At 47.3% G+C, this 19,438-nt stretch overlaps 1 protein-coding gene across 1 annotated transcript; it reads right to left on the bottom strand.

Annotated features, from left to right (window-relative positions):
- Positions 1–207: 207 nt before the first annotated feature.
- On the bottom strand, positions 208–19,073 carry LOC311223914 (tektin-1-like; the record flags this gene model as incomplete). Its single annotated transcript, XM_084308682.1, has 7 exons — positions 208–367; positions 2,676–2,872; positions 3,422–3,647; positions 17,047–17,193; positions 17,793–17,921; positions 18,745–18,910; positions 19,022–19,073. The coding sequence occupies 7 exons, from the start codon at positions 19,071–19,073 to the stop codon at positions 208–210; spliced, it is 1,077 nt and encodes a 358-aa protein (XP_084164808.1).
- Between the last annotated feature and the right edge of the window lie 365 nt (positions 19,074–19,438).

Genomic DNA, 19,438 nt, shown 5'->3' with positions numbered 1-19,438 from the left:
ATCAGACAGATAGCAGTTTCCTAACCACAATAGTAGCATAAAAACTGACCAGATTAATAAAAAGGGATATAGCAAGTGGAAGATCATACTAAAATGTCACAATAAAGACATCACCCTACTATTGGTTTCACTCAATTAAACTCAGATGGGAACATGTGAGACTAACAAATGTATTTATTTTTTATTGCGCACTAGTCTTCTGACCAATCAGAAGTTGTGTATGACAATGGGCTGTCGGAGCTGGGTGCAGATGACCTCGTCGATGTAGAGTGAGTTTGACTTGATCTTGATATTCTCCTGCAGAGTCAGCTGACAGCTAATCAGACCCTTCTGCTTCATCTCTGACTGGGCCATCGCTTCACGCATTCTAGATAGGATGGGAGGGAGGGAGAGAGAAAATATTATATACCTGCGAGGAGAGGTAGAGAAGTCACTCTTTCAACAAACCTCCAAATGTCCTGTTGAAATGGATTGATTGATTGAAAATCGTATTAACAGATTGCAGAATAGGTACAATAGAGTACGGCTCAATACACACAATTGTTAAGGGGATGCAGACCAGAGAAAGACTTTCATCTTGTTTACATCAGGGTCCCCCATTTTCAATTAATCCTAACATATTACATACATGATGTATACATAGACAGTACTGTTACATCCAAACATGTATGACATACCAGATCTACAAATATACAGTACTGTTTAAGAGTACAATGCCTGTCATATAGACCCTGGCGTTGGAAAATCTGATTAATAGACAGAGTTTCTAAGAAGAGAGTATATACATTATTTGAGAGTATATACATTTGAGGGGGAAGAAACTACATTGGAGGGGTTTGGGTTTAGACATTTACAAGGGCCAGTTTTGAATTGCAGCCTCCCGTAGGTGCTCTTTAAGAACGGTTTTGAAGGTGGGTAGTGATTCACATTCCTTTACAGCTGTGGGTAGGGCGTTCCACATTGATGTGGCATAACTGCGAAACGTGTTTAGTCCCTTGTTTGAGCCGAATCTGGGTTTAACATGATTTGTGGAGCTCCATCTGGTGTTGTGATCGTGGTAGTCACTGACCTTTGGGAAGTATTTTGACATGTACATGGGTACCTTAGTGGTGTAGTGTATCTTGTAGACCAGGCCCATTGCAAGTTGCTGTACTCTGTCTTCTACTCTAAGCCATCCTAGGTTGTCAAAGTGGGCAGGGGTGAGGTGTGTTTTAGGAGTGAGGTTAAGCAGTAGTCTGACCAGTTTGTTTTGTGATGTTTGTAATCTTGTTTTTAGTGCCTTTGAGGTGCTTTGGTACCATGAGGTGCAGGCATAGTCGTAGTACCCTTGAATGAGTGCTCCTGTTAGAGTCTTCAGGTTATTATTGTTTACCAGGGAGGAGATCCGGTACAAGAATCTTGTTCGTTGGTTGACTTTTTTTATTACATTGGTTGCCATTTTGTCACAGGAAAGATTTGCCTCTAGGATGGAACCCAGGTATGTAATTTGATCTTTCCTTGTGACAATATTGTCACCCACTGTAACAGAGAAGCCGTTGGTCTTGCTGAGTCTGTTATTTGATCCGAAGAGAATGGACTCTGTTTTGCCCAGGTGTAATGATAGTTTGTTATCAGCGAGCCAGGTGCAGATTCTGCCGAGTTCAGAGCTGAATGTTTTTTCAACCTGCAACTTGTCCATGTCCAAGACCAGCAGTGCTGAGTCGTCCGCGAACAGGAACAGGTTGCAGTCACAGGCTGATGACATGCCATTTGCATAAATTAGGAACAGTAACGGTCCTAAAATGCTTCCTTGTGGAACACAGCAGTTCACTGGGAGGGGGGGGGGGTAGTGTACCGTTTACCTCCACCATCTGTTCTCTTCCCTCCAGGTAGGATTGCATCCAGCTCACTGATGTGCTATCAAAGCCAATTGCTTTTAGCTTGTCAATCAGAATGGAGTGATTGACAGTGTTGAAGGCCTTTTGGAGGTCCAGCATGACCATGCCACAGTATTTGCCTGCGTCCACCTCGTTTGATGTGGTCGTTCAAATATAGAAGGCATGTGTCAGTGGAGTGGGATGTTCTGAAGCCGGATTGGAATTTGTAAATTAGATTTCCGCAAGGTACTTTTCGACCTGTTCGTATAAAAATTTTTCCATGACTTTCGAGATGGAGGTCAGAATAGAAACAGGGCGGTAGTTGCCTGCGTCCAATTTGCTGCCCTTTTTGTGCAGGGGGGTTACCCTCACAAATTTGAAGTCTTTGGGTACGTGTCCCTGTTTTATGGAGAGGTTTATTATGTGTGTGATGACTGGGGTGATGGCGGCTGCTGAGTCTCTGAGGAATTTGGAGGGGATATTGTCATGGCCAGTGGCCTTGTTAGGTTGGAGGGCGCTCAGTTTTTTGTGTACCTCAGCTGTTGTTACCATTTCGAGTTTGAAATCGTCTTTGGGGATCCCTAGGTTATAGTAGTAGGGTAGGATGTGTTCTACCCCAAAATGTCCTGAGTGGGAGGGTAGTTTATTTACCAATGTTGTGGCTATGTTTGTGGAGAAAATGTTTAAGTAATTGGCCACATCCAGCTTGTCTGTGATGAGCGTGTTTTCTGTCTTTATGTTTATGTTTGAAAATCTGGTTTTAAGTTTTTTACTGCAGCCTAGTTGATTATTGATCCCTTTAGTACACCCTGTCCTTACTTGCTGATGTGAGTGCTGAGCTGCTGGACCTCGGACAGCAGGCAGGCCTGTGCTTGGTCGTGGCACCGCTCAGTGGCAGGTCTCTGGCTCCGTGCAGACATGCGGGCCTGGCTCACCTTCAGAGGGATCTCCTTCTCAGCTATGGCCACCTGGAGAGCCTGCATGTTCCTCTCCTGGCTGCCAAACTCAGAGAGAATCTGGTCAAGGGGATGAAGGTGTCACATCAAGCAACACTGCAGACAGATGTCTGATGACTAACACATACTGTAGGGCCACGGTACCAGACTTCTGTGGAAAAGGTTGACCTATGTTGGTCACTGAAGTGATTATGTAAAGTCACTCAACACTTGAGCTGACCTGTTCTATTAGAGAAGCAGGTTTGTGACCGAAAGGTCACCGGTTTGATCCCCCAGACCAGCAGGAAAGATCTGGTCGGGGAAGTGAATGAATAACTCTCCCATCCCTCAATACCAACCGCTGAACTGCCCTTCAGAAAGTCACTTAACCCCCAACTGCTCCAGTGGAGTTGCTCAGTGGCCAACAGTGTCAGACTGTTGTTGTACTGGGCAGCTTCCAGGTGTGAATCGAACTGTGAATGTGAAGCAGGGGCGTAGCTGAAAAATCATTTGTGCTCAGCGAACCTACCTTGGGAAAATAAAAGTTAAAAGGAAACACAAAAAAACATGTAATCTAATAAAACTAGCTCTTAACAACTATTGGGTTTCCTAGGTTAGCTCAAAATCTACCTTGGCCAGATGGTCTTCCATCTGTCTCTTGGCAGTCTTTGTCTCCTGGATCCTCGATCGGAAGGCTGAGGCTGTGGCCTGGAGTTGCCTCTGCATGTCTGCCGCCGTCTGTAACAAGAGAGCCTCCACCAGGGCCTGCAGGGATAGGGAGTTGGTTTTCTCCCGCTCTGCTTTGGATACGTTGATGTCTGTGAAGCTCTCCCATTCCTCCGTGCTCACCGCCATGCTGGGGGGGGGGGGGTAGAGGTGGGGAGGCATTAGGAATGACATGTATATCTGGGAGAGAAAGAGTGTAGCCATAAGAGAAAGAGTAAGAAAGTGATTAAGAAGTTGAAGAACTCAACTGCAAAACGCATTCCTTTCTGTAGGACCTCTGTTGCCAAATTCTCATTTGTTTATCAAGGTGCAGTGATGTGGAATGATATACAAAATCTAATAGAAACATGTTCCACTTTAAATATATTTAAAAGTAAGCTTAAAAAATAACTACAGATCCTGTAGTCTAGTATCCATGTGTATTTGTGTAAAGTCTTTTAAATTTTTTCCCCCAACATTATAATAGTTATATAATGCTGTATTGTATGTATCTGTGTGTATGTGAGAGGGATATGCACATGTGTTTGTGCATAATGTGGGGGGGGGGGCATGTTTGTTTTGTTTTTGTGTAGTTATCCTATATAGGTTTAAGAGGGGAGGTCGCTTATAAGCCCTTGGTTTTTTTTTTACCTTTCCTGCACATTTTAACTGTTCTTCTATTTACTTATTTTATCCCAGAATGTATGCTTGTAAGTGCGAATAACAATAAACAAATAAACAAATAAACTGCAAAACTAATGGAAGGAAAGACTTGTAGGTGCAAGTGTGATAGAGGTAAAGAAAGACGTGTAGGTGCAAGTGTGATAGAGGTAAAGAAAGCCTTGTACGTGCAAGTGTGATAGAGGTAAAGAAAGACATGTAGGTGTGAGTGTGATAGAGGTAAATAAAGCCTTGTAGGTGCAAGTGTGATAGAGGTAAAGAAAGACATGTAGGTGTGAGTGTGATAGAGGTAAAGAAAGCCTTGTAGGTGCAAGTGTGATAGAGGTAAAGAAAGCCTTGTAGGTGCAAGTGTGATAGAGGTAAAGAAAGCCTTGTAGGTGCAAGAGTGATAGAGGTAAAGAAAGCCTTGTAGGTGCAAGTGTGATAGAGGTAAAGAAAGACTTGTAGGTGCAAGTGTGATAGAGGTAAAGAAAGCCAGGGCCGCCTCAGGGGGTTATTTATCGTTTTTTTTATAATTTTTTTTTAAAAAAAATTGCGAGGCCCCCCTTCCCGCGAGGCCCTTTTTCATCACAGACCTAAAATCTAGTTTTGCTTATATGCTTATATATTTCACATTAGACACGTTTGTAGAATGTTCCTGGCTCTGCGGCTCTGCACTATTCTCTATTGGAGCTCTGGGGCTCTGCAGCAGACATACTATTGGTTTCAAGAAGGGAGGGGTTACATTATGTGTACGCTGGCGTGCGTCAGCTGCGTTTGACTATTTCGCGCGTGCAGCTTTGGAGGTTATGCTTAGTTATGCCAGCCAAAACGAAGAGGACGGTCATTCGGCAGATGGACTGAAGATGAAAGTTGTTGCATGTTAGACAGTTCAGTCAGGCTAGCCATCCCGGCTAAAGGCAGGGACAGCTAGTTAGCTTTAGCTACATTATAATATTGAGTGCTAACGTGTGGTTCAGTCGGGATAGCCCTGATGATGTCGGCTAGTAGCTAGCTTAGCTAAAGGCTAACTAGCGTTAGCTAACCTAGAGAGAGCGCGTGCAGCATTGTTATGCCAAGATGAAGAGGACGGTCATTCGGCAGATGAACTTCGTCAACTCCACGCGGTTGTCTCCATCCTCTTGGACGTTTGGTGAGTTTTTAATGCACTCTATTCTATTCCCGCCGTGGATATATCTCTCTCTCTCTCTCGGGAGCCAAACGGGCCGGCTAGCTGTTGTAGTAGCTAACGGTGTGTGGCCTGGTGTCAGCACCTGGTGCGAGGGAGGTGAGCTTGGTGTTTCATTATGAGAATATCTCCATGCTCAAGTCGGCTATAGTCGGGACTTGTTGCCGGCACCGCTATGGTAAACACCACTCTGTAGTGGGACGTGTATTGCCTTCTTTTTCCCTTCCCTCTTCGGATGAGAAGAGGAAAACACAGCGGCTGTCTGAAGTGTTGGCCTGTATTGCTTTTCTCACGTTGTACAGTTTTTCAGTGGTAGCCGCATAGCTTGCTTCTGCGTTAGCTAGTGGTTAGCGATAGCCGGGTTGAGCTAACTGTTAGCCAGTTAGCTGTTTAGCTACGACGTTAGCTGCTCATTTTCGCTCGGCTGGGAACGTTAGCTTGATGCTATCAGTTAGCCTAGAGTTAGCTGTTAGCTTGTGCTACGACCATTGACATTAGCCGTGAGAATAGCAGGCCCTGGCACTCTGACTACGACATCATCTTTGACAGAAGATGTAGTCGGGCCTGCACCATGACAAGGCTCCGGCCATAGCTTCTTTTTGTCCCGCCAGCGAGAGGCCTTTCGTCAACGTGGAGACCTGTGTTGTGGCCTTTCGCCCTGCGTTCCTTGGTGCAGGTAAGATGTCCATTGGACATTACCCCACTCTTCCTTCCTTCCCCTCCCGAATGTTTTGTTAATAACGATGTTTTTTTCCAGGCAAAACATATGTTACTTCACAACATTTGGAGATACGACATGTGCTGTGTGTGAATTGTCTTGGTCGTTTGTGTAGCTTGGGTAGCGTTGGCCAAAGCTGTGTGTGGCCTGGTGTCAGTACCTGGCTACTCTATTTAGCTGATGTCGGCCATTGGCTCCTTGCTACTTTGTTTTCTCTGGTATAGACCCTCTTCTCTTTGGATTTGGAGGGTCAGGGGCATTACCGGATCTGTGCAGCGATAACACTGTATATTGACTGTAGAACGGGAGCTCTCTCTCGCTCTCTCTCTTGCTATATGTTGACTGTATCATGCCCAGCCTCGGGCAGCGCTATTATTTAAGAATATGTTGACTGTATTAAAAAAAAAAAAAAAAAAAAAATTATATATATATATATATATTTTTTTTTTACCTTTTAGGGGGGGGGGGGGGGGGGGCTCGCGTTTAAATCTCGCACAGGGCCTCGCATTTCTCCCAGGCGGCCCTGAAGAAAGCATTGTAGGTGCAAGTGTGATAGAGGTAAAGAAAGCCATGTAGGTGCAAGTGTGATAGAGGTAAAGGAAGCCTTGTAGGTGCAAGTGTGATAGAGGTAGGGTGACCAGGTGTCCCCCTTTTGGTTGTACTGTCCCACCATTTGACCGAATGTCCCACATATTGAGAGGATGTCCCTCTTTTCGAAGCAAAAAAAAAACATTGGTCTAAAAGTTTGAATATTTAAAACAGATGTTAGGTGGTAACAAGCCGGCTGCCAGTGCCAAGATGAATGTGGAGAGATATAATTCTGTATTTAATTTGTATTTATTTTGATTTAACCTTTATCTATTCGGTGAACACCAGTTATTCTAATAAAAAAAAATTACATTATCTATCTGTCCCACTTTGTCCCACCAAAATCTTACTGTTGTCCTGCTTTTGGACTTTTTGCATCTGGTCACCCTAGATAGAGGTAAAGAAAGACTTGTAGGTGCGAGTGTGATAGAGGTAAAGAAAGACTTGTAGGTGCAAGTGTGATAGAGGTAAAGAAAGCCTTGTAGGTGCAAGTGTGATAGAGGTAAAGAAAGACTTGTAGGTGCAAGTGTGATAGAGGTAAAGAAAGCCTTGTAGGCGCGAGCGTGATAGAGGTAAATAAATAGAAAAGAAACAGAGAAAGGGTAGCCTACTCCCATGCCCTAAAGATGGTGGAGGAAATAATTAAAAGCAGTACACGGCTGACCCCTTCTGGACATAAGGGAACAAAGCCTCTATTTAAAGTCCAATATACAGTCCATAATGGCCCTGCTCCTTTACAGCCATGGAAGAAATGCTTCCTTTGAAAGCCCTAAAAGGTGCTCCACTGCCAGCATTGTATCCACTTTGAGTTGTGTAACTGAGGGGTACAATTCCCTGACTGTATTGATAAGTATGGTATCATTAAACCACTACCGCTTTATGTACTTTAATTACTGGCCATACAGTACACGATATATGAATATGATGAACACTTCCCACAATGAAATCGGTTCCAAACAAAGGTATAATCAAGTATTTAATGGAGCAAAAGGTACATAGGATACTTTACATTATTCTTTGAATGCACTTGTAAGGCAAAGGAATATGCGTAGGCAAATCAATAATGAATGTCCATTCTCTGGTTATGCAGGAGGTAATTATACAACCTGAATCTTAGGGAATTATATCTATGGTACACTAGTAATATAGCGGGAGATACTGGAAGGGGTTCCCCCTGGTTGTAAGCCAGCGGGGGGGTAGAAGATCTGTCGGTAGTAGGACGTCTGGTCAACGATGACTAAGGAGACTTCAGGTACAGAAGCCGGTGCAGTAGCCTCTTGATCCACAGACGAATACAGCTGTTCTCCGTAGACTGTAGCTCCACAGTGAAGAAAGCTAGTCGACCTCAGGCTCTCTGAGGCGCCGACTCGACTTGACTCCTCGCGGGGTAAATCCAACACGTGCAGGCGTCGGCGATTATCCGCTCCATAAATCACAGGACCAAAGCAAATATATTCCAGCCGCAAAGGGCTATGTAGTCGTCGGGTAGATTAATCCAGTGTACATGTCCATACGGTTCTCGTCTAGGTCTCCTCGGGTGAAAGCGCCATGTGGTTGGCCCAGCCTGGATAAGAACTCTAGCTAATACAAGGAAGCGTTGGAGATGCTGGTCACTGTAGAACTTTAACCGCACGATACACTATACACAAATAGACTATTATTGACTTAATAGAAATATGTCGCACTCGACGGTATAGCGCCAAACTCTGACAATTCAGTTATTAATTCGCACGCGGTCTCAATGCTCTATTCTGGGGCCAAACAGGCCATACTTCACCGCACGTTGTATCGTGGGTGAGGCTTCAACTTATTGGTAACACACTAAGGAAGGTAAGGGGCTTCTATATTCACCTGCGCCGTATTTATACGCACGGTGAACAAACTAGTACCGATCTCATTTCTGTCGCGTATCCCTGGGCAAGGCCGGGCATGTCCAGACACGTCTTGACGGTGACTTTGAACCTGACTCCGGAGGCCGGTCCCTGGCGCCGGTGGACCGCTGTCCAATAGGAGAATGAACTATTATGGTCTGGGCTAAAGGGATATTCCGTGTATATGTACAAGGAATATACAGGGGATATCAAACGATATACAAATACTATGCAATATATATCAATAAATAAATATATATATTCGGTTTAATCTGATCCTTTGTAACAGCCACCCCCTAATTAGTCCCACCTAATTAGCTAAGCAGATACAGATTAACCGCACTGTCCACTACTCAATGTCTGTTGTGAGGGGTCTGTCAGTTCACAAAGTCATGGGGTCATGGTCGTCATCGATGGTATCGGGGAGCCTTGGCAGTTCTATTAGCCTCGCCACGGGTCGGGTGTAGATCCGCCCTTGGACGAGCACTTCGGCTGCTCTGACCTTTCCGTCGGCACCGGTGATCACTTTGCTTACGCGGCCAGCCGGCCACATAGCTCGGGGTAGTGACTGGTCGATAATCATGACGACTGTTCCTTCTGTCAAATTGTCTCTCTCTTTCACCCATTTCTGGCGGGTCTGTAGAGACGGTAGGTAGTGGAGTAGGAAGCTGTTCCAAAACTTGTCAGCCAGTACTTGACTGTACCTCCACATTCTTCGGCCGTTCGCTTCTTCAGGCCTGTACATTGTCTGTGGTAGCGCGGGGTCCAGCCGCCCCATCAAGAGTGTGTTGGGGGTGACTGGGTCGACATCTGCTACATCACTTGAGACGTAACCGAGGGGCTTTGAGTTCAATACTCCCTCGATCTCCGTGAGGACTGTCATTAGGACTTCTTCCGCCACGGTCTGGGCCCCAAGCACGGCGTACAGGGCTGTCTTTATTGAACGTACTTCTCGTTCCCAAGTTCCACCGAAGTGAGGTGCGTTCGGGGGATTAAACTGGAAGTCAATCTGGTATGGAGCGAGGTGGGTCTTAAGTTCTGGGCCCATAGCTTGGAAGCTCTCTCTCAGCTCTCTTTCTCCGCCTTTGAAGTTTGTCCCGTGATCAGACAATAATATAGACGGTTTACCTTTCCGCGATGTGAATCTTCGGAAGGCCATAAGGAATGAGTCTGTGCTCATGGTTGGAAGGAGTTCTATATGCATCGCTCGGGTGGTCATGCATTTGAATACAATACCCCACCGCTTCTCGGTTCCTCTTCCTTTCTTTATATACAGCGGGCCGAAACAGTCCATACCGGTGGAGTGAAAAGGCTTGTCGCCGAGTCGGAGGCGACAGGGAGGTAGGTCAGCCATCCGGGGTATACTGGGCTGCGCTCGCCACTTACGACAGTCTAGACAGGTTCGCTGGAAGCGCCGCACTGCTTCTCTCCCTTGCAGTATCCAATAACGACGTCTGATCTCCGCGAAGACTCTCTCTGCCCCGGCGTGATGCACATCCTCGTCGTATTTCTTTATGATCAGCTCTGTGACCTTGTGTCGGCTGTTTAAGACTATCGGGTACTTGACGTCATCCGGTAAGTCTGGAGCTCTCCGCAGACGACCACCCACTCTGATGAGACCATGGGCGTCGCTCTCGGGGGCTAGGTGGAGCAGTCTGCTGTCTGATGGGACGGGCTTTGCTCCCTGTAGACAGTCTAGCTCATCGGGGAACGAGTCTCTCTGGGCTCGTTGTAGTAGAAGAAGTTCTGCTTCTTCGTAGTCAGCTGCAGTAATGTCAGTAGTGAGCTGAACCTCTGGGTGGTGCCACAGGAATGTCTTTAGCTGCGCACTCTCTAGGGTGAGGCAATCGTCTATGTCGGGGTCTGTGGAGACGAGTGTGTTCAATCCACAGAACATAGATTTCTTGTTTTCTGCCTCCTCTTTACTCGCTTCCCGTGGGGTGGGTGTAGGCCACTCTTCTTCCGGGAGCTTGAGGAACTCTGGCCCGTCACTGTATAGGTTGTGACGGGTGAGGTCATCCAGGGACATTCCCCGGGTGATGACGTCAGCTGGGTTGTGTTTTGTGTCCACATACCTCCAGCTTGCTACTTCTGTTAAATCTTGAATCTCTGTGACTCTGACTCCCACGAAGACCTTGTATCTGCACGAATAAGACCGGATCCATGTGAGTACTGTCGTGGAGTCTGACCACAAGATTGTTCTTTGCACCGGAATGGTGAGTTCACGTTGGATTAACGTGGCGAGTTGCGCTCCTGCTAGGGCTGCGCAGAGCTCTAGACGCGGGATAGATTGTTGCTTTCGTGGGGCTATTCTTGAGCGGGCCAGGATGAAAGCAGTATGTATTTCTCCTCCCTCCTCTCGGGCACGCAAGTAGGCCACCGAACCGTAGGCTACTTCGGAGGCGTCGCTGAAGACGTGCAGGTCCATCTGGCACGTCTCCGGCCTCACTGTGGGTGGGAAGTAGCTGCGGCGTATGTTAACACCTGGGAGTGAGCTGAGTTTCGTCTCCCACTCTCTCCATGTGGATGCAAGGTGTTCGGGTATGGGGTCGTCCCAGCCCTGGTCCTTGTCCCATAACGCTCTTACAATCATCTTTGCCCTGGTGGTGTAAGGTAGAATACATCCCAACGGGTCATATTGTCTGGCGAGTGTTCTGTATACACTCCGTCTGGTGGTCGGTAGTGCAGTCGACCTTCCCTGCTCCTTGGTCAGGGGTGTGTGTTTATAATGGAGCGAGTCTGTTTTGAAGCGCCAGACTAGTCCTAATGTCATTTCTTGGGCTTCTCCTGGGATGGTCGCCATCCAGGTCTCGCTGCTTGCTGCCTTGTCCTCGGGGGAGAGGCTGCGCAATACTTGCGGGTCGCTGCTGGCCCACTGCCTGAGATCAAAGCCGCCTTTGATCAGGGAGGCGCGGAGCTTGAGTAGAAGGGCCTCTGCTTCTTCTGGCGTCGAGACGCTTTGCAGACAGTTGTCCACGTAGAAACTTTCTACACTTTTTCGGACCTCTTCATCAGCTGCTGGGTCCTCTGCGACGTGTTTTTGCAGTGCAAACGTAGCACAGCATGGGCTGCATGTGGTTCCGAAAGGGAGGACTTCCCATTGATAGATGGCTGGTTGCTCATCCCCGATCCTCTCTCTCCATAGGAACCGCAGCAGGGGCTTGTCCTCCTCCACTAGTCTCACCTGCAGGAACATCCCTTTGATGTCACCGCTGATGGCCACCTTGTCCTGGCGTTAACGTAGTAACACGCCTAGTAGGGAGGGGCCGAGTGTTGGGCCGGGCAAGAGCTCTTTATTCAGATTTTGTGATCCGATCTGGTAGCTGCAGTTGAACACAATACGATCCTTGCCGTTGTGGTGGACTTTGTGGTGCGGCACGTACCATGATTCGGTCGTCTGATCGGCCTCTTTAATGTCAATTTTCTTTATGTGTCCCGCTGTGATTAGCTTGTTAATCTCAGCGCGGTACACAGTCTCTTGAGCGGGGTCTCTGGCTAGGCGCCGCTCTGTGTTCAATAGATACCGCTCCGTCGCTTCTTTTGGGGCGTGGAAGGTAGGCATACCCTCTCGCCTCAAGAGTGGAGTTGCGTATCTCATCACTCCGTTGACTTTGACTCTCTTTGTCCCTTGCTCGAGGAGTGCTATGGCGTAAATGTCTTCCTTGGAACGAATGTCTTTCCTTTCATTCTTAAAGGGCATTGTCTCTAGTGTCCATAGCCTCTCGACATGCTGTAGGAGGGTGGTGTCTTCTTCTGTCACTCTGGAGTGGAGGCAGCTAGTGGCTGCTGTTCGGTTAAGAGACTTAGCGAGGGGGCCTTGTAATGTCCATCCTAGGCGGGTCTCGACTGCTGCAGGACAGCCTTTGGGCCCTGTGTGGACCCGGTCTATCGGGACTATGAGGTCTGCGTGGTCGGAGCCTATCAGCAGGGTCGGGGTGGCACCGTCTATGAGCGGGATAGGTAGTTGACGCAGGTGCACATATTTATCCATCAGCTTGGCGATGGGGTAGGTGTACTGCGACAGGCCTATTTCTTGGCTGGTGAAAGCATTAGTAATCCTATACCGTCTCTCTGGCTGCCCGCTTGCTGCGATAGTGAAGGAGACATTCTCGCCCTTTATCGTCTTTAGATCTCTTCTTATTGTCCGAATCGTCATCTGGTTTTCGCTCCCCCGCAGCCCCAGCTGGGCCGCAGCGGATGCGAGGAGAAGGGTCTTCTCTGACCCGTCGTCAAGGACGGCGTAAGTGTCCATGACCTTGTCTTGGTAACTCAGTGTTACGCGGACCACCTTTAAGAGCACTCGGGCGCCCCCGCTGCTGGCGGGGTCAATGTACATAACACTTGCCTTTGTGCTGCTTGAGGGTGCAGGCTTTCTTCTGTTACTGTCGTGTAGGACATCTAGGTGGGCTCCGTCACACCGACTACACCTCTTCTTTAAGCGGCAGTCGGCTGCCATGTGACTGCGCGCACATCGGTAACAGCGTCGGTTGGACTTTATCCATTGACCCACCTCGTCGGCGGTCATCTTCTTGAACGTGTCACATTGTGACAACCAGTGTTCCTTTTCGCAGTACGGGCACACCATCTTCCACTTCTCTTTCATCAAGGGGGTACTGTGGTTCTTGCTGCTCGGTACTGATTCTGATTGGTGCATGACGGTCACCAATCTTCGGCCATCGTTTGCTCTCCTAGGTCCCTCTCTGGAGCTTGGGGTGCTCCGCATGAACGTATCCAACCGTAGGCTGTTGACTTCTCTCGCCAGGAAGTCGGCTAGGTCTAGGAGGGATGGCTCGGGACCGTTAGGATCACGGTGGTCTCTTTGCCGCCTGAAGCGCTGTTGTCGGGCGGGCGGAAGCTTCTCTAAAATCCTCTCGACATTAGAGTTTGCGTACAGTTCGTGCATACCCTTTTCTCTTTGCGCCCCCAGCATCCCTACCAGGGATTGTACCTTGATAGACAGGTCATCTAGTGAGCGATTGTCTGTGGCTGGGGGTAGGCGGTCAATATGCCTTATCTCTTGTATTACGTAATCCCATATGCGTCCATATCTTTGGTCGAGTGCTGCTAGAGCCGCTGTGTATGGGGTAGTAGAGGTGGCATAGGCCAGCGCTATATTGTGCGCTCGGGGCACCTTGAGGTGCTTCAGTAGGATAGCATACTTGTACGGTTCGTCAGCTACATCGGACATCATTGTCTCTAAGCACATTCGTAGCTCGGTGTACTGTGCTCTGTTCTCGTGGGTGAAGTCCGGAAACGTCGGTGTGCCAATGTATGATGCCATGGATGGCTGGCACATCGGTGAGCGTTGGAAGAGAGGCCTCCTAGGCGAGTCTCCTCTTACGCCTCTTGGTGGGCTGGTACCTGCTGGGTACCATGGCCCGCGTATCCAGGTGCTATTCCTCAGGGCTGGTCGTGCGTCAAGCTCACCCGTGAATTGAGTCGGGGGTCTGTAGTGCAGAGCCGCGGGGGTAGAGCCTGGGCTGTACTGGACCTCCTGGTCCTGTGGAGTTATGTGCTGCTGTCGGGCTTGACTCTCCTCCTCTCCCTCTTCTTCTTGCTCTGGCAGGTCCTCTAGATCCTGTAGTCGTCTATTTAGCCTCTCCGCGGTGTCGCGTGGACCGGTCGGGGAAGGAGTTCGGAGGGGGGTATAGGCTCTCTCTGGTGGTCGGGCTCAGGGTCGCTTGATCGGGTAGGGGAGGGTGCCCTTGACCCGTGTCTTGACGAGGCCCTGGAACCCCGTGCGGAGGGAGGGGGTGTCGCCCTGGCGATCAGCTGCTCCATTATCTGCGCTTGTAATCGGTCGCGCTCGGCTTCGCGCTTGGTGAGAGCGATGTCGCGCTCTGCTTCTCTTTGGGCACCGGCAGCGGCGCGCTGGGCTTCGGCGGCGGCGCGCTCTGCTTCGGCGGCGGCGCGCTCTGCTTCGGCCCGGTCTCTTACCATATTCTCTTCCGTCTGAAGGCGTCTAATCTCTAGACGTATACGATCTTCGTCGCTCCGTTGCTGCGCTTGAAGGCGTTCTCTTTCCATGGAAGAATGTTCGCGCTCGCTAAGCATCTGTGCTTGGAGTCGATTGCGCTCTGTAGAGGCTGCTAGGCTGGCGAGGAATGCCTGTGCCAGCATCTTGTCCGCCCCGCTGGGGGAAGACGCTGGTTGAGGTGATCCGCTCCTGGCAGTACTCGTTGGAGATCTGTTCTCCTGTGGCGAGTCCTGGAGATCCATCTCCGGGGTGCTCTCCTCTTCTTGTAGCGGGTAAAGTTCCATCCCTGGAGAGCTGTCTTTATCCTGGAGCTCTCCGGGGACTACTTCTTCGGTCTTGGCGGGGGGTAAAGTCGTGTCAGGTCCCTCCTGGTCCCTACCGTGAGCTTGGTCAGTTACGTTAGAACCCACTAGGGCCTCTATTGGCGGGGTAGCCTGGGCGATAGGGTCGGACATAATTTTACTATCTACTTTTTCCGCGTTTACCGTCTGTAGAAGGCTAGGTAGTATACTGGCAACGTAATCCTCTAAGTACTGAGGTGTCTGCCGTCTACGCTGCGGGCGATCTACTTTAGGAGAACCGTTTTGTGGAGTGTTCATCATAGGCCATGTCAATATTAATACCGCTATATTAATATTACACTAGTTACCATCCGGCTCGAAGGACCAATTGTAACTGAGGGGTACAATTCCCTGACTGTATTGATAAGTATGGTATCATTAAACCACTACCGCTTTATGTACTTTAATTACTGGCCATACAGTACACGATATATGAATATGATGAACACTTCCCACAATGAAATCGGTTCCAAACAAAGGTATAATCAAGTATTTAATGGAGCAAAAGGTACATAGGATACTTTACATTATTCTTTGAATGCACTTGTAAGGCAAAGGAATATGCGTAGGCAAATCAATAATGAATGTCCATTCTCTGGTTACGCAGGAGGTAATTATACAACCTGAATCTTAGGGAATTATATCTATGGTACACTAGTAATATAGCGGGAGATACTGGAAGGGGTTCCCCCTGGTTGTAAGCCAGCGGGGGGGTAGAAGATCTGTCGGTAGTAGGACGTCTGGTCAACGATGACTAAGGAGACTTCAGGTACAGAAGCCGGTGCAGTAGCCTCTTGATCCACAGACGAATACAGCTGTTCTCCGTAGACTGTAGACTGTAGCTCCACAGTGAAGAAAGCTAGTCGACCTCAGGCTCTCTGAGGCGCCGACTCGACTTGACTCCTCGCAGGGTAAATCCAACACGTGCAGGCGTCGGCGATTATCCGCTCCATAAATCACAGGACCAAAGCAAATATATTCCAGCCGCAAAGGGCTATGTAGTCGTCGGGTAGATTAATCCAGTGTACATGTCCATACGGTTCTCGTCTAGTTCTCCTCGGGTGAAAGCGCCATGTGGTCGGCCCAGCCTGGATAAGAACTCTAGCTAATACGAGGAAGCGTTGGAGATGCTGGTCACTGTAGAACTTTAACCGCACGATACACTATACACAAATAGACTATTATTGACTTAATAGAAATATGTCGCACTCGACGGTATAGCGCCAAACTCTGACAATTCAGTTATTAATTCGCACGCGGTCTCAATGCTCTATTCTGGGGCCAAACAGGCCATACTTCACCGCACGTTGTATCGTGGGTGAGGCTTCAACTTATTGGTAACACACTAAGGAAGGTAAGGGGCTTCTATATTCACCTGCGCCGTATTTATACGCACGGTGAACAAACTAGTACCAATCTCATTTCTGTCGCGTATCCCTGGGCAAGGCCGGGCATGTCCAGACACGTCTTGACGGTGACTTTGAACCTGACTCCGGAGGCCGGTCCCTGGCGCCGGTGGACCGCTGTCCAATAGGAGAATGAACTATTATGGTCTGGGCTAAAGGGATATTCCGTGTATATGTACAAGGAATATACAGGGGATATCAAACGATATACAAATACTATGCAATATATATCAATAAATAAATATATATATTCGGTTTAATCTGATCCTTTGTAACAAGTTGCGTTTGGTGGCTGCGTCCAGGCTCAAGAATCACCCAGGTTAAATCCTTTATCGCTGACACGCGTGTTCATCCTCATACAGTGCATTGAATAGAGAGAACGTAAGCTGATATTGGTTGTTTTCTGGTGTACTGACTCACGTAAAACAACCCCCACCCCCTTCAAAAGAAGAATGAATAAATGAAAAAATCATATAATTCTAACATACTGTAATTTGTGGCTGTACTGAATTTTTTTCCAGAGTTCAGTGGGCTGGACTTGTAGCCTGTATTTGTTCCAGAGCGTTTGTTGATTGCTCTGATGAGATGTACAGCCATGCTTCCCCCTTGTTCCCCCCCTTCTAAGTCAACACGTTCTGTGGAGCAGGTAGAAAGGCAAACGGTCTTGACCCTGATGGCGACAACGTTTGTGGTAGGATGTACAGTAAACTGTTTAAGTAAAAGAAAGTGTAAAGTGATAGATGAGTCAGTAACGCTTGATAATATAGTTTTCTGATTGCATAAACACACTCGTTATGTACCTCAGCAGGGTGATGTTGGAGTCTTTGGGCTTTAGATTGTTGTCGAAGTCGCTGTTGGCCATCTCAGCACAGGAGTCGTCGATGTTCAAGGCATGGAACTTGTCGTTCAGGTCCTTCTCTAGACGGTACTTGGCCCATCGGATCAGTCTGAGACAAGTATAGATACGTTGCACACACTCACCTAGGTTTGTAAACTGAAGACGTGCTAAAGACAACAGAGCACATCATCTTATACGTAGGGCAACTATAATTAGTTTTAGTTTTTTTACCACTGCATCATTCACAGTCATGTGCATGGCTCAATTCAGCAAGTTGGAAGTGAGCTGGTATGGTAGCAAAATTACTCATCTATAAATAAACTTTTTTCAGTGGCTGAAACATTTTGTATGTATTTCCAATGGAAAAACCAAAAGGTGCCGATACTGTACTGCACCCACAGTAGGTCCAATACGGGCACAGTGCTGATGAATCTCTATAATATTGCTATATAAACCAAACCCCAGTGGTGGAAAGTAACTAAATATTTTCACTCAAGTACTGTACTTTTCCGAGCTACTTGTACTTGTACGTGAGTATAAAAATGTTAGGGAACTTTATACTTTTACAGAAATATTGTACTTTTTACTCCACTACATTTATCTGAACCCATCTGTTACTAGTTACTTTGAAGAAAAGGTTTTTGCATAGAAAACATGGCAAAAATGTTGTACTTCTTCCACCACTGCCCAACCCAACCCCTCCCATACCCTATCTGTTCAGTGATCTGCTCCAGTGTGGGTTGCAGCAGAGAAGTAACACTTTCGATCATGTCCCTCTCCTTCAGCAGTTGTCTCTCCACCTCGTCGTGCATCCTATCAGCAAGCACTCGATTCATTCTGCCAGGCAGAGAGAGGGCATACAGTACTTGTGCAGTGGAGAAAAAAAACATAATACCAAATTACCCCTCATGGCCTCCCCTTAATAGATAGATAATTTATTATCCTCCTTAGAGGAAACGTGTTTCTACAGCCTGTGCACAAGAAGATTAAAGGTTCAATATTATACTCCTTTTCAACAAGTTAATATAGTTCTCTGAGGTCCCCAAAACGGTATCTTTTTACCTTTAAATCAAACTGTCAAACTAAGCATTGCATATCAAATATGACTCAAGATCCAGCAATTTCATATCCTACTGTACTTCCCACTTAAATTGTTGTCAGAAACATATTTTAGGTTAAACTTTAGGTAGAAAAGATAACGTTTAGGAGCAGGCTGTTTTGTATGTTTCACACACAAATCAAGGACCACGCATTGCAATCAGCTTTTGGTGTGACATCAAATAATCTCACTAGTGACTAGGTTGTCTTATTTCACAGTTTGTGTGTTAGTAGGCCCAAATGTATGTGTACAAGTGTTTCATAATATGGGACCTTTAAGAAACATTCATCACTCAAACCAACACTAAACATGTGACTGGGCAGTGATGGCAGAGGGCACGGCGATGTTACTGTAGCATGGTTTTTATTTTTTTATTGAATTTCTTTTTACAGATCAGAGATCTGTATCTGCGGCCGGATGGGAGTAGAGTGAAGCATGGGTTCAGGGGGTGGCTGGGGTTGTGTGCTATGGTGACTGCTTTTTTTTGGTGTGTGATGGCAGTTTCAATGAGGGTTCTCTCTCTCTCTCTCTCCTCCTCCTCCTCCTCCTCCTCCTCCTCACCTTTCCTCCAGGCATTGTATGGTAGTCCTTAGAGGCTCAGCGCAGGCCTTCAGGGCTCTTTCCGTGCGGCGCTTGAAGTTGATGAGGATGTCGATCTCCACAATGATCTCCTCCAGCTTCTGTGCCAGCTCCTGCCTGAATAACTGGGTGTCGCTGAGTCGCTGCTCTGAACAATATACACAAGCCCACCTCATTGAACCTCACCTCCAACTTGACCACCCATTGGACCTGGGTGATGCAAGACATGCCTGTTTTTATTCCATAGACAAATACAAACCCATGATGAAATCTACCTCCATACTGGGGTGGGCCTCGTAGTAGGGCTGCATGGCAATAAGCTAAACTGTCATATCATATTTTCGTCTGTGACTTAATTTAAACATTTTTTTGTTTAGTTTATTATAATACTGTGACTTAAAAATCTCTATTGACAGTGTCAGTGGAATTGTGTTGCTAGGGAACTGGTTAGACAATAGCTGACAGTAAATCAAATGTAGTCCGTTCTAGAATGTATGTTTGTTTTTGCTTTTTCATTTACAGCAACTACAAGCTTACAAAACAAAGACAGTTTATCAGCAAATTCATACACACAACAAATAAGAATAAACAATAGAAATCAGCTACAGACAGTTACAAGTTGACACACAATGGTCAGAGATCATTTTAAATGCAGCAAAAGAAGGAAGAAGCTTCA

The sequence above is a fragment of the Notolepis coatsorum genome (genome assembly GCF_963971535.1).
Source record: "Notolepis coatsorum genome assembly, chromosome: 1".
NCBI lineage: Eukaryota > Metazoa > Chordata > Actinopteri > Aulopiformes > Paralepididae > Notolepis > Notolepis coatsorum.
The sequence above is the reverse complement of the archived record's forward strand: the minus strand, read 5'-3'. Positions and strand labels throughout refer to the sequence as shown.